Source organism: Talaromyces amestolkiae (assembly GCF_001896365.1).
Source record: "Talaromyces amestolkiae strain CIB chromosome Unknown scaffold20.1, whole genome shotgun sequence".
Lineage (NCBI taxonomy): Eukaryota > Fungi > Ascomycota > Eurotiomycetes > Eurotiales > Trichocomaceae > Talaromyces > Talaromyces amestolkiae.
In genome coordinates this window covers 315698-338536 of record NW_024468056.1, presented here as the reverse complement: position 1 = coordinate 338536, position 22839 = coordinate 315698, and the positions used below count along the sequence as shown (strand labels likewise).

Genomic DNA, 22839 nt, shown 5'->3' with positions numbered 1-22839 from the left:
AATACGAAAACGGTATTGTGAGCTAAAGACGGCTTTTGCTTCGCCCGCAATCCAAGCTCTAAAAAAGTTGAATAGAACCACAGGAGCTCCGAACGACACACATCTCTTTTCCACGACACTTCATAACGCCGCTACATTCTATAATTCTCGTTATTTGATTGATATCAGAGCGTGGTCGTAAATAGCTAAGATGATGCACCCATCGAGGCAGGCGTATGTGGAGGAAGCCGCAGACACAGATATGGGCATCAGTCTCGCGGATCTCCGTAGGTTTCTCCCTCCTCTTCTTGAAATCTATGTTTTACATGCATACTAACGACCTCAGCCACCGACCGCGACTATGATCTCCCCTCCGCCGGCGCCGGAATCGCACCGGAACGCGCCTCAGCACTCCTCTCACAATTCGAACGCAAACGCCGCGCAGCCGCCATCGTAGTTCCCACAGACGACACTCGCGTACGCCTACGCCTCCGCGAACTGGGTGAACCAATCACCCTCTTCGGCGAAGGGCCAGCCGATCGTCGAGACCGCCTAAGAGAGCTATTGACTACAATACAAGAACAGCAACTCGCCGGCAGCGAAGATGTCGATATGATGCGCGAGGGCACGACGTTTACGGAGACCGACGTCGCGGAGGAAGAGGAAGGTGATCAGCAAGAAGAATTTTATACCGAAGGATCGCAGGAGTTGCTCGATGCACGAAAAAAGATTGCATTATATTCGTTGCCGAGAGCGAAGGCGCGCGTGGCATGGCAGTTGGAGCAGTCGCAGATCCCACTTCGAACGCATATTAAGCATCGAAAAGCTGTGAAGGAGAAGTTGCAAGGTTTTGATCTGTATGGATCGCAGATTGCGGCGGATAGACCTGTTAGTATCACACGGTTTGCGCCGGATGGAGAGACGATTGCGACGGGGAATTGGGCGGGTGGGATCAAGTTACTTAGTGTGCCGAACTTGGAGGAGAAGTTTAGTGTTAAGGGGCATAATGATAGAGTCACGGGACTGTCGTGGTTTCCGGGCGCGACATTGTCGACGTCGAATGTTTCGACGTCTTCGCTGAATTTGGCTTCGGGAGGTGGGGAGGGAAATGTCAATTTGTGGTCGTTAGACAAGAAAGAGCCTCTGGCGACGTTGTCGGGACATACGGAACGTGTTTGTCGAGTGGAGTTTCATCCGTCGGGAAAATATTTGGCGTCTGCGTCATATGACACAACCTGGAGGTTGTGGGATGTTGAGACGACAACGGAATTATTGTTGCAGGAGGGTCATTCTAAAGAAGTTTATGCAGTTTCTTTCAACTCGGATGGGTCGTTGATGGCCAGTGGAGGGTTGGACAGCTACGGACGAATTTGGGACTTGCGAACGGGTCGAACGGTAATGGTGCTTCAGGGCCACATTCGAGAAATCTACGGTGTAGACTGGGGGGTTGATGGCTATCGCGTTCTCACCGGTTCAGGGGACGGATGGGTAAAATGCTGGGATCTACGCAAAGTCGACTGCAGCGGTAGCATCGGAGCGCACAAAAGCGTCGTCTCGGATGTTCGATGGTATAAAGGCGGCGATTCAGCGCATTCATATCTTCCGACTACAACAACGCAAAATGGAGATGGAGATGCTATGGAGACGGATGGATCACCAGAGCCGCGAAAGGCGGGCACTTTTTTTGTCAGCTCTGGTTTTGATCGGAATATCAACGTGTTTAGTGCGGATGACTGGTCATTGGTGAAGTCGTTGAGCGGTCATTCGGATAAGGTGCTGAGCGTGGATATTAGTCCTGATGCGAAGTGGATTGCGAGTTCCAGTCATGATCGCACAGTCAAACTTTGGGGTATCGAATAAGTAGGATATCATTATGTGACAATCCTGCAATTCAGTCAGACCACCAATGGAAACCAGCTAGACACTTGCGATATACGAAAGTCGCTATTCTTGCTCGCGGATTGACGTCTCAACCTGGCCACCAGCTGACAAGGTGTGGCAGTCACCATAGCACGAGGCACACCGTTTCACCAAACACACGAGCTTACTCCAGAGTATCATCAGCGACCTCATCGAGTGCTACAGTCGATGTACGTACATCCAGCTTGATATGTATATTTCAGTGAGAGGCCGAAAAGGGTAAAGCCCATGGGGCATAGCGGGCCAATTGGGCGTCCGCATTGTGACGTAGCATTGCTACTTAGCTTAGTTAGTCCGAATGCTCGGATTAATCTAAATAGTCAAACCTTGAATCCTTAAATCCGAGCATCTTCACTCTCCATTTCTGTACGTCTCTACGCACCCGGTTTGTGCTCTTAAAATCATTGAGTAGCTTTATATCGAATAACATGCGGGGAGCTACGCTGCGGCCACAGAGGCTGTTATCGTCGGTGCGCGTCGGATATTCACCATCGCGACCAGTCTGTCTTCTATGTCAGCACAAGCAGATCGCATTGAAGACACTCCAACTACCCTCCGCGCAACGACGCAGTCTGGCGTCGACATCAAAATACTCTTACCCAGACCGAAGCCCCGGCGAACAGCAAAGTGCCAACAGCACCCTCACCCCCGACATCACAAACCACTACACAATATTCCCGAACACTCTCCCTCGGGGACCTCCTCCCAATTCGCCATTCACATTCGACGTATCTGCCCTACGTCGTGAGTTCCTTCAACTCCAAGGCGCCGTGCACCCCGACAAATTTCCCCAGGGCCCCGAAAAGCAACGCGCCGAAGCCCTCTCGTCTCGCATCAACGACGCATATCGCACTCTGATCGACCCGCTGAGTCGCGCGCAATACCTCCTTGCGGAGATACACGGCATTGACGTTTTGGCGGAGGACGGCGCATCGAAATACGCGCTTGACTCAGAAACACTGATGGAGATAATGGATGTTCAGGAGACGGTGGAGGAATTATCGTCTGCACCTGTTGGGGAGGCAGAGGCTACTGTCCACCGACTCCGTTCAGAGAATGCGGCTCGGATCGAGGAGTCAGTGGCGAAGTTGCAAAAGGCGTTTGATGAAGGGGACATTGAGACGGCGCAGATGGAGACTGTGCGGTTGAGGTTTTGGTATAGTCTGAGAGATGGGTTAAAAGAGTGGGAGCATGGGCATGGGGAGATTCGGATTGTGCATTGATTTAGATACCTAAATAGATTGTATTATACTATCACTCCGCTTGTACGTTTACAACTCGTTATATTCACCTCGACGTTGACATACATCCATCCTTCAACACTGTGCTGGATGCCAAATGACCCTCGTACGTATATTGCTTAGAAATCATTTAGCAATCCCCGCTTAACTCGCTACCTATTTCCCTACGTCAAGGTATGTAAGACCCTTGTCGCAGTTTGCCCCATATCTGACCTAATTGATTAATTAGTCTCACAATGATCAGTGATCACAAAGACCGTCCGATGGGCTTATCTCCACCACGGGCTTAGATCGGACCCAATCAACATGCTCCTAGGGCACGTACTACATGACGCCCTTTTGACGCCGATATTACCATTATTATGCGATATGTCAAATCACTATTGCTAAGCCCGTTGAAGTCCGTTCTTATCACCGATGTCACGTAGTTTGACTATTTGGCTTACCAATTCAGTCTTATTGTAACACCATCTGGCAAGTTCCAATCTCTCCGATTAATGGAGAACAAAGGTTCTTAGACTTATGAATAAGATTGACGTCGGCGGGGCTCTTACAAATTAGCAAAAATTTTGGAACAGAAAAAGGTATAAGAAGAAGGGTGTCGATCCAGAGAATCAGATATCCACATCATTCTCATCATCAGAGGGATTTATCAAAGATTCAGCAGATAATTGAGCCACAATGACTCGCCAACTCACCCTTTCGTCCACTTACAAACTAAACTCGGGCTTCGAAATCCCCGTGTTAGGCTTCGGAGTAAGACATCCAACCTAAACCTCAAACAAACTTGTTAGTTATGGACAATGAGCTAACATAAAAATAGGTCTACCAAACTCCTCCAAGCCAGACAAGCGCCGCAGTCCAAGAGGCACTCAAAGCCGGCTATCGTCACATCGACAGCGCAGCCTTTTATCGCAACGAACGTGCCTCCGCGGACGGTATCATCAAATCCGGTGTCCCCCGTGAAGAGGTCTTTTTCACAACAAAGGTACCAGCGCAGTCAATCTCGTATGAAGGCGCCAAGGAGGCATTAAAGAAGAGCTTAGCGGAAGTAGCGCAGTTGAAGTATATCGATTTGGTGCTATTGCATGCCCCATTTGGTGGAAAGGAGGGTAGATTGGGGGCTTGGAAGGCGCTTGTGGAGGCTGTCGAGGAGGGCACGGTGAGGAGTATTGGAGTTTCAAATTATGGTGTGCAGGTATGTCTCCTAACTACCCTTGGCATCTTCTTTTCTTATATTGATGTGTATGGGCAGCACCTCGACGAATTAGAGAAGTACATCAAAGACACAGACTCAAAGCTCGGCAAGGGTAAAGGCGGAGTCTTGAGTGTCAACCAAATCGAGCTTCATCCTTGGCTGCAACGCAGAGATATCATTGACTGGTGCCAGAAACGAGGCGTTGTGGTTCAGGCATGGGCTCCGTTGGCGCAGGCAAATCGTTGGAATGATCCGTCGTTGAAGGATATTGTTAAACGCACCGGCAAGACGGAGGCTCAGATCCTCCTGCGGTGGAGTTTGCAGAAGGTGCGTGTAACCATTCATAGGGATACCGGTTTCATAGCTAATGTCTGCGTTCCTTGATGGTAGGGCTTCAATCCACTCCCCAAATCTGTGACGCCATCCCGTATCGTGGAGAACACCAAGATTTTCGATTTTGAGTTGTCCGATTCTGAGTTGGCGGTATTGGAGACGGATGAGTATGACTATCATGGCTGGGAGTAAGTTTTTTCTTCTTTCTTTTTTTTGCTTGTTGTGATGTGAGGCTTTTGCTGACTGTTTGTGAAGCCCTACGACATTAGATTAAATGCGACGGTGGCTGGCTCTGGGAAGATGTCCTAGCTTTCTCTTTTTTGTATTTAGGGTATACTCCGATATAGTTTGAATGACAGCGAAATTACAATGACATTTGCGTGTATAATACATAGGGATACTGTACTGTTGCCCTAAAAAACCTTGGTGTCGGAACGTCAATATCAATACTGATATCAGACCCTAGCATCTAGCAACTATGCACCTACTATACATGCTTCCGGGCAAAGTCACTCTATTCTAAAGTTCATTTGCAAATATACGTATTTTGAAGCTCCAAAATCTTTCCATGACTATTTAACATGGACGACTGATCTTGAATTTCGAATACGCATGACGAAATGTGATACCAAAATCAAACCTTTTGGTGAAAACAGTGACTGGGAGCACGCACAGTAGACTCCAACTCAAGGGCTAGGGCCGACTTCATTGCCCTACGGCGTGAAATGGGCTGAAACTTTACCGTGGGCCGCCCACCAGGCTCTGCTGCCATACTCAAACTGAAAATAGGCACCAAGCCTCCAGATAATCGAGCTCTGCTGAGCCACCAGCACACGCACCAGGCTCGTATATTGATCCCACAGAAGCAGAAATCAGGGCAAAGACCCCTAAGCGAGGCGCAAACCTAGCCTGTAAGAAAATCGATGATTATTTTGATCAGAAGTACAGGGATACTGTTAATGTAGCGAGAAATTAGGGTGAATGAACATCCATCCATCTATTCAAGTGTATATGACCCTTATTATTCATGTTTCTAGTACATCAATCCAGAGGATCTTTCGTCCAAACAACGTTTGCCTTTCCATACAGATAATAAGTCACTGAGATCAGGTCACATAGCCGGATTGTCTACTTCAAAAGTGCTAGGGTAAGTGAACGCTGATTTGATCATTTGATTCCACACTCAATCTGAATAAATACATAGCTGGCGACACGTAAGCTAGGTAAAAAACAATAAAAGAGGCTATTCCACATTATAAGTGGTCTCACAAGGTCTGATTAGGACTTTTGCTGCGGAAGGGGAGCTGTGTCCGCAAACAGTGTCTGCGCCCAGCCATCTGGATACCGATCACCAACTACTGAGGCTTTTTCGATAACATCTCTGATTTCCTTGGCTTCATCATCACTTAGCTGAACCTGCAAGGCCCCCATATTCTCAATAAAGTTCATCCACTTTGTTGTGCCCGGAATTGGGATGACCATATCCCACTGCCGTAGCAGCCAAGCTAGGACTAATTGACCAGTCGTGTGACCCTTTTGCTTTGCAAATTTCTCCAAGTCGTGCACCAGGGCTACATTGTGGTGGAAGTTTTGCGGCCAGTAGCGTGGCACCTGGCGCCGAAAGTCATCTACATCAAGGTCATCAATACTCTTTAGTTGCCCTGTAAGAAATCCTCTTCCAAGAGGGGAGTATGCAACCACAGCGATCTCTAGCTCTTTACAAGTTGCTAGAATGTTTGTCTCCTGGAGCTCGATTTCTAGCGAAAATGGGCTGTACTCGACCTGCACGGCGGAGATGGGAGATACAGTATGGGCCCGGCGGAGAGTAGTAGATGAGACTTCCGATAATCCTAGATATCTAATCTTCCCTTCCCTATTATCATTTTGCGTCAGCCTTTTACACTGGAGTCGTTAATGCCGACTGAAGCATTAACAGAAAGGGGAAATACTACTTTTTAAGTTGATCCATAGCACGAACTGTCTCCTCAATCGGCGTTCCAGGATCTGCACGATGCACATAGTACAGATCAATATAATCTGTCTTCAACCTCCCCAAACTCTTTGCACACGCCTCTAGCACATAGCCCGGATCCGTCCGAGCCTTCCCACCACCCATATTGCCGAATTTTGTAGCTAGGAAAACATGCTGCCGCTTACCAGGGTTAAGGCTAAACCATTTCCCCAGCAAATCCTCACTGTCACCGTAAACGTCTGATGTGTCCCAGAATCGCTCACCAGAAGTGTAGAGTTGGTCTAGGAACTGAAGGCGCTGTTCATCAGGTAGACGCTTTCCATAGAATGCACTGAGGCCCATCATGCCATAACCGATAGCAGTTACGACAGGGCCGTCCTTTCCTAGACGCCGGGTTGGATACAGCATTTTTTAATGACGAGCCAGACACGAATGAGATTGTTAGTGTGTTCTTGTCAAAGTTCTGAGTTGAATCGTACTTTCACCGTCATTTATTTCATACATAGAATATGAGAATCACGGAGGATGGGGTCATGATTGTTCCTTGGATGATTTCATCATTCGATAGTGTGCGAGGGTGATTTATAAAGTGTAACCCAACTTTACAAATATGCCATGCGGGCTGACTCAGATACCAGTCCATTGAGTTATCTCAGTGTCTCAGACTACTCGCTACGCAGCATAATACGCTAGCGATTCGCGAATGAATGGCAATCCGGCTTTACCGCCTGGCATGCAAGCTGCTGGAAATTAAGAACATTAATATACAAGCTATACCCCGATTAATCATAACTGATCTGCGGGGGTGTACTACGGATTTTTATCTTCCACTTCGTGGGTAGCCTGCCCTGTTGGCTAACGTTTTCATATTGCCATGAATAATATGAAGATATCCAAATTTTCCCTCAAGGATGTTTTCGACGGCGTCGGCATCTAGTCACAGTTTCGTCGCCTGGTGCTACACTAAGCCACCGGAGGCTTTTTTCAGGTAAAACACGAATATAGGGAGGAATTTACTTGAATATTATTTTTCCGATTCCGTCAGGATTTTCCATTTTCAACATCACCGTTAGGCCTACTCAAGAGCTCCTCATTGCAATTTCTCTCTCACCAACCTCTCCCTGGTCTCCATAAGCACCTTCCCCAACAAATTCAGTCCCCATTCCCTCCTATTGTCACTCGCATATCTCGCCTCAAATCCAACGCCCCATATCCTATCTCTCGGACTCGCCTCAACCAGCTCCCGATTCTCCGTTGCCAGCAACTTTTCTTTAAGCTCGTCATCCTGCGAAAATTTCAAATAATTTCCCTCCAAGACAATCCCATACCTATTTTGCTGCCACACCTCATCCGAAAAATTGGGGATCTGTCGGCCCAAGTCTCGAATTGCGCGAGGATGGAGTTTCCGGCCTTTTTGAATTTGAAGAGTTATGGGGTGATCTAGACCGGCGAACAGCAGTGCTTTGCGATGCATCATATATCTAAGGATTAAGGTTAGAAGACGTATATCTCGAATAAGTGATTGAGAGGGAGGAAAATACTGTTCTGCATTTGCGTAAGTGTATTCCTTGTCGCCGTCTTTCCATGAGAATGACGATGGCCACCATTGTCCTAGAAAACCGTATTCGCCTTCTGGTCTCCAGAAGTAGACTGGATTGTTGGTGTCAATTGATGTCGGTGTGGTCATGTCGAAGGTTGCTGTCGTTTGATTTAGCTTTATGATCCCAAGTATGATATTAAACGGTTTGTCTCGTGGCAATGTCCTTATATGTACTGATTATGATTTATTTTTGAGAGCACAAGAGATTGACCTAGAGATAGAAACTCTATTTATCTTCATTCAAGTCGACGTGATGAGTCATGAATGACATTACCCACTGATGCTCTTGTGTTGCTAAGCCACCCGCGCCTTTCCCCGATCTTGACTCCGACTATTCACCAAGTCTGAGGACCCGTTTACTGTGCCGCGATAGACAGCAAGGCAGATTCCAGGTACGAGGAGAGTATCACTTTAGAGTTCTTCTTTACTGGTGACTTGTTGTGCTGCCTGCTCCATGTCTTAACGATAGCCCTAACCCAATAGAATATCACGCCCTAATTTGGAGATCTCTCCATCAGTTGGACTTCAACTTTACTCCAGTAGGTAGGACATATGTAAGCATCGGGTTCAAGTTCTGATTATAATCATCATTCAAAGGACCGCTTTCTCCCAAAAGCCTTGTTAGTCTGTTGGGCTCCTACCGCGACACATGCAGTAGCGCATCGAGGCAAACTTGTGTCGAAAGCAATGTATCGAATGTTACGCAGCAATTCACGATGGACCTCATAAAATGATAGAAGCTGCTCGCTGAAGTGTTTGTTCATTTCACTTCTTATTACCTGACTTCACATTTCGCAAGTGACCAGGTAGGTTGGTCCCCGCTCAAGGTAGCTCCATACTACGGGGCTTCTTCTGACATCACGGAAATATTGGTTCCAGATATCAAGGAGAGATATGTCCACAACGGTGAAGAACATGAGACATGGGACAGATACTTCCACTTAACGGATACAGGTATAGACTGTTCTGGTTAGTGTTCTGGTTACTGTGATGGGTGTCTGATGGTATGATTCCACCTTGTGGTCTTTCAATTGATTCCCTAATCGACGTGTTGCTGGAAGTGATAGCTAAAATGAAACTTAGGGACTCTGGGGCACCTTTTCCCACTGTCTTCACTGCCGTGACTATGATCTCTGTTTCAAGTGTTATCGTAATGTGAAGGATTTCCATCAGTCAACCCATTACTTCCAAAAGAGAGAGGCGTAGAGAAAGAGCTAGAATCTGATCAATCAGGTGACGAAGAAGAAAATAATGAAGACAATTTTATAGAAGAAGAATAGGGCAAAGAGGATACGATACAGTAAGTAGAATTATCAAACCCTAACTCGTAGCTTCTCCTCGACACAGGCAAATATACCTGTATCAAAAGAAGAAGTTCGTTTTACCGACATAGTTTCTCTATTGCCTCCTCATATTATCAAGCAAGATACTGCACATTTCATTTTTTTTTTTTGCTCTTCTATAACCCACCCTTCAACCTCAACTAACCAAAACTTAAGAGTAATCCTTATTGATAATCACTCCTTCTACCCCAATTATTCGCTCTCAGGGTGCTTGCAAATTACAGCCATCTTTCAAAGAGGAACAAAGTTCCATAAATTGCGATGCGGACACCCAAACTCGCTGCGCGTTGTGCTAGTAGAAAGATTATCTTAACCTATAGCTAGCATAAAGATAGAACGTATGAAGACTATTTCAGATCTTGATCGACTCATCAAAGGCAGATATCTAGAAGCGCTTGCGATAAGATCTCACTTTTGACCTTACAACCACCACCTGAGAGGGACGCAACCTTCCTCGAGAGACCGAGCAAGAGTCTCAATTCTCTCAACACTGGTGGCATACCGCATTAACAGCGTGTATACATACTCACAAATGAGGCCGCCTTCTGCGCTGTCGCTTTTTTGCTCGGTCTCTACCCCTGCTAAGATCATCGAGACGTCCAAACTAGGATTCGCAGCGAGACGCGTGAGGAGCTTTGGACGCCCACACGTCCATCCCATTCCAGAAAACATCAGCCAAAAATGAAAAACCTCAAGACTTTGTTGAGAAAATACAGGAACAACTCCCGTGACCGGAAGTACAAAACGCAGAAATCCTATACTCCGCATAAGGTCAAGAGAGATCCCAAGTTCAATGAGCTGAGGGCAGGCTTTGAAGACAAGGGTGAAACGAATTGAAGAAAATTTACGCAGTTTAGCTTAGTGGAGAAGAGAGCGTACTCGGGGTAACTTCAGCCTTTTTTACACGCAGTTTCAGTTTGAAAATATTATGCATTTAGTTTAGGTCTGATACAGGCTTCAGAGTTACAAATCAATCCATGCGACAATTTTTCAGCTGGACTCACAATATCGGGGCTTTGGCTCAATATAAAACCATACATAATCTTCCAAGGTTGAAGTTTTCCTACCTAGGTATGATCCAAAAATTGCAACGAAAAAAGAATGCCAGTTGTGCAAGGGCAAGTAGACAATTAGACTTGAAAAGCATGACTTATACTTACAAAGCTACCGCACGACTCGATACCCCCTGTACAAGTACTGCGCTAATTAGACTCCGCGTATAGCTCTAACAAGATACAGCCACTTGCAGAGTTATAAACGTAACCTCCCCCGTAGCTCGATGAGGCAGGAGCCTCTTCATTGAGACAAAAGAAATCCGTTGACCATGTAGCAAGGCAGAGTTCATACTTAATGGCGTCATTAGCAAATGAATATGCCTGCATAGCTCCGCAGCCCGTCTGATCCCTTGCCCACTGAGCCGTACACGAGACACTGTATGAGCCTGCATCGTATTTCTCAACAAACCCAAATGTGTTGCTTGGCTCAAGGACGTAGCTAGCGTTGCAAAATGGTCCTATAGCTCCTTTCGCATCGTCTAAGCTGAATGAAACATATCCCATCTGCTGCGTAAAGCAGTAGCCGCTGCCAACGTTGATCGCTGTGTTCGTGGGCCAAGCTGGATTCAAGGTGCTAGTAGTTGTAGGATTCGGCGTAGATGTAGTTGTCGGAGATGTGGTTTGTGGTGGATAAAGGGAATTCCACACAGAAGCTATATCAGACTGCAGCGCGGCGAGCGCAGCGCTTCCAACTGGGGTGACAACTGGATCAGCAGTAAATGTGGCTCCGCCTGGTATAGTGACTCCAGATTGACTTGAAGAAGTGGAGGTTGTACTTTGGCTCTCGCTGGGATCCCCGTCACCACTACCACCACCACCTCCTCCTCCTCCTCCTCCCAGTCCTCCTCCACCGAAAAGGCCTCCTAGACCGCCAAAGCCAGGAGGACAAATCGGACAAAAAGGGTCACAAAAATGTTTGCCTATTATATTTATAGTCAGCCGGAAGAGGAAGGTAACTTCATAATACAACTTCGGAAAGAAAAAGAAAAAAGCCAAGGGAAGAACCTACATTTATGACCGCAACCAGATGTACAGCTTACTTTGGGTTTAGCACTGGAATAGGCTGCTGTTTTTCTAGGTATGATGCCGGCTACTACCGACGTCGTTGTACTGCTAGATGTCGTTGTACCTCCAGACGTTGTTGTACTGCCAGAAATGCCCCAATCTTCAGCAGGGTATGGGTGGGGAGTGATAATCGCCGTGACTGGAGTTCCTGTGGTGCCGCCAATAATATTTGTTATTCCACCATACGTTTCGATCCCTCCACTACTGGTCCAAGTGTATGAATCATATACAACGACCGTTGAGGTGTAGGTGGTGACTGTTCCGTCCGTAACCTGGGTTGTGCCATCCCATACTCTGCGAATTTAATGTTAGCAAGAGCTTAAAATACAATCCTTCCGCTGTTGCCAAAGTGATCATGAGAGTACATACGGAGTAATCACTATGGGAAAAGGTGAAGGTTGGATAGACGGCCAAGCGGTAATTGTCCCAGTAGTTGATCCGGTATTTAATATTGGGACTCCCCAAACGTCGATGGTATTGCCAGTATCTATTGAATGGTGAATCAGTCGACTTGCTCTTTGTATGACTTAAAAAAATGCCAGGTATTCAACTTACATGCTGGTATTGGTACCACCGTGGGAAATGTTTGAGACGAGTAAGAACCTACCGTGGTCACTGTTGTCCCATAAGTCTCGGTGACTGTCACCACAGTGGAAATAGTGACTAATACTGATAATAAGGGCAGGGGTACGATCGTAGGACTGTCAAGGATGATTGGGGGAAGAATAAACGAACAAGGCGGAATGCAATTCACAGTCGGGTTTTCGTCAGTCCAAACGCTGGGAGGGACATACACAATCCCCGAACTGTTCGTATCGCTAGTTCCTGTACCGAGTGATGATCCGTTTTTTTGAAGATCTATGGCCCAGTCCGCAACTCCGCCGAAGCTCAAAGATTGATACATCGACGTTCTCGAGGCCTTGTTCGAGTCATCCATGTACGAAATCCACTGATCTCCGCCATAGACAACGATATTGGAGAAGCTATCATCCTGAAACTGCAGTAAACCGGACGCATTTTGTGCAATGATTTGATTTATCTCGCCGTTGCCCATATACCCTGCAGTGTTCGTGCATGGTCCGGGAAGCGCACCAGATTTTGGCCCAGTATACGTACACATCTCAGAGTAGCACCCTGGGGTTGTCATTTGAAAAGATCGTCCGTAACTGGTAACACCGACAGCAATCATGTTAGACGGGACACCGGCTTTGGTGATCATGGATAATGAATTCAGGGTTTCTGTAAGGTTGACATCAGATCGTAAACAGTTACCTGCTGAACATCCAGGATCAACAAATTTATTGCTGTAATCCCATTGACCATGCAGATCATAAGTCATGAAAACGATGTAGTCGAGATATTTTGACATGGCATCAATCGGGAAAGTTTGCAAATACCAGTACGACGCAGGAGCCGTGACGGAAATCGTCTTGCCCATGTTAGCTTGAAACATGGCATTGTAAAGGTCCACAAAGAAGAAATAGTAATCGTCAGTATCTTGGGAATTTGAAGGTGGAATATCTTTGATATCGGGCTCTCCAGGGTATTCCCAGTCAAAGTCTACTCCATCCAACTCATAGTCATTCAAAAGCTGGATCACATTTTGAATGACCTTTGGTCTGTTATCAGCATTAAATGCTTCTCGAAAGATATCGTAGGTAGAAGAATCCGTGGAAAAGTCCCAGCCGCCAAATGAGATTATCCTTTTGACACCTGAGAGCCCAGCGAAAAGGTCAAAATTATCCCCCATTGAGGTAAGATTCACCGAAAAATCTGCATTCAAAGTAGCGAAAGCCAAATGAATGTGTGTATACTGGCTTGTATCGACACTCAGAATACTCTCAGAAAGACAAGGTCTGTTGAAATCAAACCCTTCAAAATAGCCAATGCGTCGAAACTCCGCTGGAGGAGCAGAATAGATGATATCTGTACCACAATTCGAGATGCAGCCATTCTGGCCTTGCGCAGCAGTACCAGGTGCTCCGGTCGTAGAATTACTTGGTGTACAAAACTCTGAGGTAGTTCCGCACTGGCCCCAGATATCACAGCATGCATTCAGAGGACATTGGTTCAAAGTGCTTAAATCGGTTCCTGCAGGTGCTACAGCTGTGCCATTCATTTGAGGCCCGCAATTGGCATTGGGAATGTTTACGGGCATTGGAGCTGATCCGTTGCTCAGACAAATGTTCTGACCGAGCTGCAAGTCACTGCAGCCCATCCATCCCCATGTATTTGAGTTCCAGTTCTCTATATCCGAGACGGTGATTTGATATTCGGCAGCCAACGTTGAGCATAAGTCGTTCGTAACCACTGTATGTATGTAACACGTTCCATTTGCATAAGGGCTAGGTGCCGTACTACCTCGTTTAATTGAGGCCCTGTTAATAATATTGGTATTCGTCGACGTCTTATTGCTCCGTGAAGGGGATTCAGGGGGGATCAAGTAGCTTAAAGTATTCCAGTTGATGGTTTGATCGTAGCCAGTAACGCAGCTAGATTGACTCCATGTCTGCACTGCTTCTTGCACTGATTTCCAGTCTCCATCGCTGCTCAAAGCCACTCCTAAGGTATAATTGGAACTCGTATTCTGATCCGACATGCACATCTGGGCGATAAGTGATGCTGGCACGGGATTGCTCTGTAAATAAGACGAAAATTGTTCCAAGAAAGAGTTTGTAAGATTTTGGCCAGTGATCTCCGCACCAGCGTAAAGACCAACTACTGCATCCTGCGAGTAGGCAAAAATTATGTCCTCGCCGCAGGAGTCGTCAGCTTCGACATATGACTGTAGCTGCTGAACTGCAGCCAATCCATTCGTCTTATCTCCGGCACTTTTGGATTCCGACCAAGCCAGCTGTACAGTCTGATTCGCTTTGATAGTGTTTTCTTCAGGGATCGTGCACAACTTTCCCTTTCCCGCTGCAACAGAGGAGCATGTGTAGAGTGTTATATGGGTATTTGGATCATCGAGAGGATTGTGAATGGCGAAATCAACGAGCATAGATTGATTACATAATGCAAGACGTTTTAAATCATGAAAGACCGTCCAACCAGATGATTCAGTGCCAGCATCAGCGCAACTTACGGGACATTTGAACAAATTGGGATTGACGATCACCGAGGTATTTTGGGGAGGGCTTTGCCGTGTCGATTGGTTAGCTGTTTCATTGACAGATTTGACGGATATAGGATGCGCTGAAAGGTAATGCTCCAAGTCTGTTGGGACAGCAAATGGCAGCGTGTCAGCACGGATAAAACGTATGCCCAATTGAGAGATGAGCAGCACCGCCAGCAGCACGCTGCCAGGATGCGTTCCAAATATCATCTTCAGATATCTCGAAAGGACAATGGTGTTCAGGTAAGAGAGCCCTTATAAATGAGATGAATTCTCTTAGTGGTATAATGATGAGCTGAGAAGGGGGTGAAACCAGAAAGTTATAGCATTGAATAGCATTTTCCTTCATAGCAAGAGAAAAGATAGCATGCCCCGTTTCAGCTGGCCAGTATTTCCTGCCAGCCTAACCATTGCCAATAACTTATCCTGTATTTTTCTGTACTGGAGATGACGTTACATTCGATATATCAAATCTAATACCAACAATTGAGGTGGGTTTCCTCTTGCTTTCAGCATGAGTTCTGTACCTAGGTAAGTGTAAGCACCCCCGACTATTTACCACGGGTGAAGATTCAACTAATGGATGAGAAATACTTGATTAAGTTACATCGTGCACCAACATAACAGTTTGGATATTGTTCTTAGGTGGCGCCGGCTCGTAATTTTCTACATGCACGTTGCTAGTAGGTATTATTGATATCTAATAAAATCTCCCGGACTTGCAGCAAAGCACTAACTTCAATTTAGCATTCATTTGAATTCTACCAATTGCTGCAGGCTCGACACGTTGGTCACAATCTTGAAAAATAATCGCCTATGAAAGAATAATCGGTATTGTAGATTGATCAAGTATTGTCCCCGTCTGACTCCGCCGTCAGGGACTGGTACGAGGTCTAGAATTACTGTAACCGCTGCTTGCAAATAGGCCAACATACCAACACTAACTATGACTACTGACCAATTCGTGTTCATTCGTCTGTAATACGAAGTGCATTAGGTACAGGAGTTGGGAGTATAGTAGCTAACTAGTATTACTACTACCATAGGAGAATTTGTTTGCGTTAAACCTCTCATGTCAAACCCCTTGGCGTGGTTTGCTGCGAATCCATAACCTAATTCCTCATGTAATCTTTCTTTTCTTTCTTCAAATGTTGTACGTCGTTCTGACCTTTTCCTCGCCCACATCGGCCAAGTACCTAGGATATCTATCTCCTATTATACTCACCATTTGTTCTTTTTTGGGGAAATCTCAAATTCCAGAACTTCTACGGTCTCGTTCTCTTCCTTAAAAAGTCCAAAATGTGGCTCTTTATTCAACGACTTTCATTTCTCGTACTAGGCTTGACGGCTTGCCTCTCTCAGGGGCAACTTTTCACTTTTGGTGTACCGCCTGATGAAGGCCCATGTTCAAGCGACCAACAGGGGAAAATAGAAACATTCATTTCTGACTCTAAGACACTTGTTGGTGACGCTTTATGGGCTATAAGCCAGAAAGAAAGCCGAAATCCTGCTGTACTGGGATTTTTTACATCATATTTTGGTATCAAATGGAAGCCGGACTACAGCGGCTTCCGTGATCGTCAATCCTCCAGTGCTTGGAATACTGTTGAGTGTAAGAACACGCATCCATAAACAGAATTCTGTTATTGAAGAAGAAAAAACAAAATTGACTCTGCAACAGTAACTTTGAATGCCGTATCTACTTTTCTCGACGGCAAAGGTCTCCCTGTTGAACTTCAATTCCTAGGCAAACCGCCTTTCGCCTTTTGCGGTGATGCTACCTACCAAACACGTGGATGGGGGGATAAGGCAGTTGACTACGACGGAAATGAAATTCAGAAAGATGGCGGCGGGTTCCAGACAATATGGGATCTCTATGGGATAGATATCATCAGTCAATCGTTCAATCCTTTTTATTCCCCCGTGCAGAAAGGTTATGCTTTCACAGAAGCTTCCAGGCCTTGCGCGGACACTGTTGATATGGAGGGAAATCCGGGCACGACGGTCGCATTCGTGGCAAAGCCATTTTATCCAAAAACATTCGATTTTATTCAAGGCTTTGGGAAACTTGATCCTTCCATGGTGCTTTGTGATCGGGGGATTAATAAGCCCCTTGGGGGTATGGTTGAATTCCTGAAGGATATTAAATACCCAGCCGCAGACTCAAAAACTGGTTTGGATGCTCAACTACCACAGAGCTCGACTTTCTTCCATGAGCTAACTCACCTAACGACGACGGATGTCACGGATAGATGGTGTAAGTCCAGTTCTCTAAAAGCTTTGAAAATCGCGGCTACGTCTCAATAAAAAATCGATACTAAATGGAACTAGATCCCTTAGACTCATGCATAAAAAATGCAGTGTTCGGTAATGCCGATTCAACATCGGGGGCTGAGACAAACGCCCAGTCCTACATGTTTTTTGCCATGGCAATTTGGTATTATCGAAATGCTCCGGCGGGGACGACTCCAGTAACCTTCTATCGAGGGAGGTCGGATGATGAACTCCAAATCGGCAATTGAGTAGGCTTCGAAGCGTGATGCATGGAATTCTTCTCTTCACGAAAAGTAGTCAGTTTCTCAGAAGCTTCAATGTCCAAGAGATTTGGGACCCCATACAGCGTCGCCTTTAGAAACGCAAAACTTTTTCTGGTGTACTTCTTTTAGCTCGTATTAGATTGAAAATGATGTTCTACTGGAGCAGATCAGTTATTGCTCTCAGTGTCATGTACTGCCGGGCCAAAGGACGTTGCTTGTTACAAACTTTCCTAGTTGTCCGTACATGCTTTCGTCTAGCTTCTTGTCTGGTGGAGAAGCTAACCCTATTGCATATCTCACAATTTGAATTCAATGCACAGAAGTTCGTAGCTCGACTAATTTTTGTTCAGCGGCGAATGTCCCCGGCTGGGTTCGAAGTTACATTGCAAGGTTGCTGTTTCGTTGACTCGTAGGTGCAAATTTTCTTCGCTGTTTCCAATAGCCCGGCCTAAAACCAACATTTTGTACGTGGGCGTCTTTTCTGTCAGCTAGTTGCGGACAACTCGTTCCTGCAGTCAGTGCGATACCTGTGATCCGTTGCATAGCATGGTTAGGGCTAGTATCCAACCAACCTGAATGATGATTGCGGCTCCGATCAATCTATTCTACCAACCAACATCATTGAGCCTCTAATCAACGTATCCTATCAACCAACATGATTGAGTCTTCAATCAACCTAGAAACGATGCCATGGTATGACTGTTGCCCATCAACCAAGCACGTGGTTATAGAGGCTCAAATCCCGACAATTCTATAGATAGTTGGCACATCAGCAAGCTGAAAATGTTAAATTTGCCCAATCATTGCTATTTTGGTGCTGCGTTGGTTGGTGTTGGCCACTAAATTAGCTCCTAGATTCTCGTATGAGTCGCATCCGCGGATTTTGAATCACTCTAAGCTAAGCTTTCTTGCGAACATTACCGTGTAATTAAAGTTGCCGTCTTAGGCCCGGATCAAATGCCTGGCTTAACTGCATGTGCCCTTCTGCCAACATGAACCTGTGTCCTGATCACTTCTTTGGCTGCTCTAAGGGGCGGGGTAAGCCTCTCAACGAACTCGATGCAACCTCATCTGTTTTACATACAGTGAAATATCTGGGTCGTAAAAGGATCCTTTCATCAGGTACCACGCTTTTTCTTAGTCCAGCCTTTAGATTGCATCCCCGATGTATTAGCCTTGATTTACCGTACTTCTATCTCGTTAATGAATTGTTGAGCGCGTGCTATGGTGATAAACCCGATTTGTTTGCCAACCAACACACCGTCGAAGCATGGAATATGTACAGTAGCCTGTTCAGGCTTGTGTCTACTAGCGAATGAGCGAGAAAAATGATGAGCTTTTACCAGTCTGCGACCGACCTCTAAAAATAACTTTGATCTTTTTATGATGTGATACCTAGGCAAACTAGATTCTAGTCTTCCGAGCAACATACCTAGGTAGCCACCACATCGAAAAAGTTACCTAATCCATATCAATTGATATGCTAAGACACAAGGCTATCCCTTCACTCCAACACAAACGTAATCACCCAAGTACAAGTAAGCACAGCTTGAACCAACTGCGGGATTCCAGGCATAGAAATTTGCCAAGGATATCCCTTCGTTTGATGCAATCGTTCCACACTGGTCTCCACTTTGCACGAGATAGAACTTGTCACAATTTGAGACCATGCCTGGTTGGTACGGAGTTGGGGTCGTGATCCCATTGCCAGCGGTCGAAGTAGAGGTCGTGGTAGTAGGCGTAACTCCAATGACGTCTACGCAGACATAATCCCCCAAATACAGATACTGGCATGCTGAGCCAACTGCTGGATTCCATGTATAAAACTGCGAGAGGCCGATTCCTTCGTTCGACGCAATAACACCGCACTGATCGCCGCTTTGGACTAAGTAGAATTTGTTGCAATTCGAAGCCATTCCAGACTGATACGGCGTCGGAGTCGTGATTCCATTTCCAGGAGTTGTGGTTGTGGTGGTGGGGGTGGTAGTTGTACCACTGGCTCCTATCACGCCAATACAGACGTAATCACCGAGATATAGGTAGGCACAGCTTGAGCCAACCGCAGGGTTCCACGAGTAGAAATCGGAAAGGTTTATTCCAGCATTCGAAGCGATGGTACCGCATTGATCACCACTTTGGACCAGGTAGAACTTATCACAGTTGGATGTCATTCCTGGCTGATACGGTGTTGGGGTACTGATACCAGTTCCTGCCGTCGTGGTGCTGGCGGCAGTCGTAGTATGTGTTGCGCCAATTACATCAATGCAAACATAGTCACCCAAATACAAATACTGGCAGCTCGAGCCCACTGCCGGATTCCAGGCATAGAACTGGGCAAGGCTGATACCTGCGTTTGATGCAATAATACCACACTGATCACCACTCTGTACCAGATAGAACTTATCACAATTGGACGCTATGCCAGTCTGCACCGGGCTTGGAGTGGATATTCCATCCCCGGAAGCAGATGTCACAAACGTAGTGGGTGTCGAAGTAGTCGACGATGTCGTGGTGGTCGGGGTCGGGGATTGAAAATTGACCTGGACACAGTAATCTAATCCAGGGAGAAGACTACAACCCGAGCCCGAGTTAACAACGATTGGGTTCTGCACATTTTGTGAGCAATTTGTACTTAGGTATCATTGAAAAGGCTTAATTATGACGCAGGAGAGTCATACATACCCAAGATGCGAAATTTCCACTTGACACTCCGTAGCTTTCTTCAATCGATGCGCAGGTAAGAGAGCTTGAATATGCGACCCAAGCACTACACTGTGAAGTTGTTCCAGGGGCAGCAACACCAGGAGGAGCTACCAAGTAGGCGCTCACAACGGGAAAGGCAATGCCCATGGAGAAGACAAAAGAAGCTCTCATTGTCGGGGTCCTTTGTTAATGTGATAGAAGATTACCTAGTTATCAGACCGACTCTCGTCCACCAGAATTTGGCAAGGGCCGTGGCTTATATACGTCTTTAGTTCCCTAAGTTTTTGTTCTCTTTCTATGACTTTCAAAAATACACAAGCTTTCAAGCCAAGTACCTTAGAATTTGCATAGAGTGAGTCGTGAGTAAGGATGTTACGGAAACGCCACTCTCTGTTCCCTGTCCCAAACCGTGCGCAACACTTGCATTCTTGGTCACTTAGTCTGAATGCCACTTTATTACCCATACGAGGGTTGTCAAATTCCGGATGTTGGGAGGATTGTGCTGCAGCTGGAGAAGAGTGTAGATTGCTCCAGAGATAACCTTGGACGCAGTCAAGCTAGTTCAACAAAATTACAGCAGGCCACGCACGGTTAGCACCAACACGAACAATTAATATATGCTTACTAGCTCATACAATATGCAACCGAGAATCCTTCACACTCGTAATAGACCATGGGACTAGACTTGGTGTTGGGTGGCTCTGCATCTCTCTAAATCTCTAAGGTTGTGCTCTAGTACTAGTCAACGATTTGGAATTTCTTCGAATGGGAAATCAGTCGCTACCACCCACTATCCCCGGGTCATCACCCATTCGAACATCCGACGAGATTTGGGTGGATGTTCATCATTGACCAGGTAACATGAATTATGGGGTTAGAGACATATTTTCTGTTCTGCCCAACTGGCTTAGTGTAGTCAATATTGACCGAAGAAGAAAGGACTCCAAAAGAGAGGAGAACAAGCACGAGAAATTGCGTCATACAATATCCCAGAGACGTTCTTATTTAAGTCACTGGATTACCCAGTATTCTCGGCCATGATAAATCTGGCAACATGAACTCGCTAATCCTATCTAGCGAATGCGGCATGGACGTATTTGGAGTAGAACTTTAGCATGACTTTGGACATGAATTGTATAACATCGGATATGCCTCTATTGAAAGACGATGCAATGCTTCAATACTGTATTGGTGTTGATTGATGGAGCATGTGATGGTACGTGAGCAAAGCCGAGCAGATGGAATGGACTAGTCGAATGCTGATCTTAGGCCGTGAAGGTTCTCAACATGCTTGTCTATCTGAGAATTGTGGTTGTTTGTTACAGAAACAGAGTCACGATGATAGACTGATATCTAGGACACATGCATATTGTTGCCGATCAGGTCTGCTAAGACAACAGGATGCTCGGGAATACATAGCTCTTAGCAAAGTGTGGACTAATATAGTGTTGGAATCCCACTTAGTTAAAAAGATATACTATAATCCAACTTAGTGGAAATTCACTTAGATCCAACATATAGCTGGACCATGTTCTTAGCCTATACCCTGTAGCCAATTGCTTCCTAAGTAGGAAGCATTTACTAGCCGGCTTGTTGGCCGCTAGAGAATGAGTAGAGTATCAAGGTTATTGTTTCACTCACAAATTTTACCCTGTCTGAGGCCGGTCTCGATCAGCCTTTGTATACTAATTCCCATGAAACTTGCACTATGAATTATTTAACCATTTATTCACAACTCCCTGTAGTTTTTATTACCATTTACTCAGTAAATATCTTGTCGATGTGTAGTAAAGTTGATAGGTTTGATGATGAAATTTTAGCGGCGTACAGTGGAAGCTAAATTAGGATTCAGTCTAATATCATTTATGTAATTTTGAATAGAGGCTTAATTAGAGTTATTCTACTACCTTTTTTAACCACTCGACAGTTAGGTAGATAGTATCACAGCCGTTTCAACCGTCATTTTCACATTTCAAGAAGGATTTTGATAGGTATTTTGATATTTCGACAATACAATAGCTTTAGCTGGCCTTTCAGCCAACTATTCAGCCAACCGTTTGGACAGGCAGTTCGACATTTTGATGATACAGTAGCCATTTAAGTTCTCGGTCACCATAATCAACCCTATTTTGAACAGTGAACACTCAGAAATGATGTAACTGGAGATCCCAATACAGTAGAAACAGTCGATACTCGATCATGTAAGGCCTGGAAACGGTCTAAGGTCCAGGGTAAGAAAAGAAGATAGTCGGAAGATCATAACTGAAATCTCTACAAGTACCTATCATCGCCTACGGTAAGAGATCCACTCCAGTGAATACCACCATACAGCAGGGATCACAAGCGTGAATGGAATGATAATAGCCCAGTATAGCCATAGGTGGGCAGATGCATGGGGTTCATCATCCCCATATGTGAAGAAAGTTGTACTAAAGAAGGCCTTGGGAAACAAAAGGTTAAACCGATCGCCACAATTCTTTACAAGTTGAAGACAAGCATACCGAAATGAAAGTAGCAGGCAGAAAAATCATAGTTAAGACAGCGATAGACTTCATAATTCGACTATCTCGGCTAACGATCCGGTTGTAGGCCTAGCCCACGTTAGAGAAGTAGAATGGTAATGAAAGCAGTACAGACAGACATACTATAGAGATTTCCCCAGTCAGTCGCTCATGTGTAGATATTAGTCGTTGTCTTAGGCTTTTCAATGTCTGAATCTGGAACTTCATATAATCTTCTGCCTGCTCGCGACCGTTTTTGTTTAGAGCCATGGGTGCT

The 22839-nt window shown here is 45.7% G+C and overlaps 6 protein-coding genes across 6 annotated transcripts; 3 read left to right on the top strand and 3 right to left on the bottom strand.

Annotated features, from left to right (window-relative positions):
- Positions 1-190: 190 nt before the first annotated feature.
- BHQ10_008685 (uncharacterized protein) lies at positions 191-1839 on the top strand (the record flags this gene model as incomplete). Its single annotated transcript, XM_040881517.1, has 2 exons — positions 191-266; positions 326-1839. 2 exons carry the CDS (start codon positions 191-193, stop codon positions 1837-1839), a joined length of 1590 nt encoding a protein of 529 aa, XP_040737187.1.
- Positions 1840-2327: 488 nt separating this feature from the next.
- On the top strand, positions 2328-3122 carry BHQ10_008684 (uncharacterized protein; the record flags this gene model as incomplete). The annotated part of the gene is made up of 1 exon (XM_040881516.1): positions 2328-3122. The coding sequence occupies one exon, from the start codon at positions 2328-2330 to the stop codon at positions 3120-3122; it is 795 nt and encodes a 264-aa protein (XP_040737186.1).
- A 699-nt stretch (positions 3123-3821) lies between these two features.
- Positions 3822-4945, top strand: BHQ10_008683 (uncharacterized protein; the record flags this gene model as incomplete). The annotated part of the gene is made up of 4 exons (XM_040881515.1): positions 3822-3896; positions 3964-4665; positions 4729-4859; positions 4927-4945. 4 exons carry the CDS (start codon positions 3822-3824, stop codon positions 4943-4945), a joined length of 927 nt encoding a protein of 308 aa, XP_040737185.1.
- Positions 4946-5949: 1004 nt separating this feature from the next.
- On the bottom strand, positions 5950-8330 carry BHQ10_008682 (uncharacterized protein; the record flags this gene model as incomplete). The annotated part of the gene is made up of 4 exons (XM_040881514.1): positions 5950-6573; positions 6650-7026; positions 7871-8124; positions 8185-8330. The coding sequence occupies 4 exons, from the start codon at positions 8328-8330 to the stop codon at positions 5950-5952; spliced, it is 1401 nt and encodes a 466-aa protein (XP_040737184.1).
- A 2458-nt stretch (positions 8331-10788) lies between these two features.
- Positions 10789-15031, bottom strand: BHQ10_008681 (uncharacterized protein; the record flags this gene model as incomplete). Its single annotated transcript, XM_040881513.1, has 4 exons — positions 10789-11561; positions 11771-12000; positions 12076-12193; positions 12262-15031. 4 exons carry the CDS (start codon positions 15029-15031, stop codon positions 10789-10791), a joined length of 3891 nt encoding a protein of 1296 aa, XP_040737183.1.
- A 3823-nt stretch (positions 15032-18854) lies between these two features.
- Positions 18855-20232, bottom strand: BHQ10_008680 (uncharacterized protein; the record flags this gene model as incomplete). The annotated part of the gene is made up of 2 exons (XM_040881512.1): positions 18855-19964; positions 20041-20232. 2 exons carry the CDS (start codon positions 20230-20232, stop codon positions 18855-18857), a joined length of 1302 nt encoding a protein of 433 aa, XP_040737182.1.
- Positions 20233-22839: the final 2607 nt, after the last annotated feature.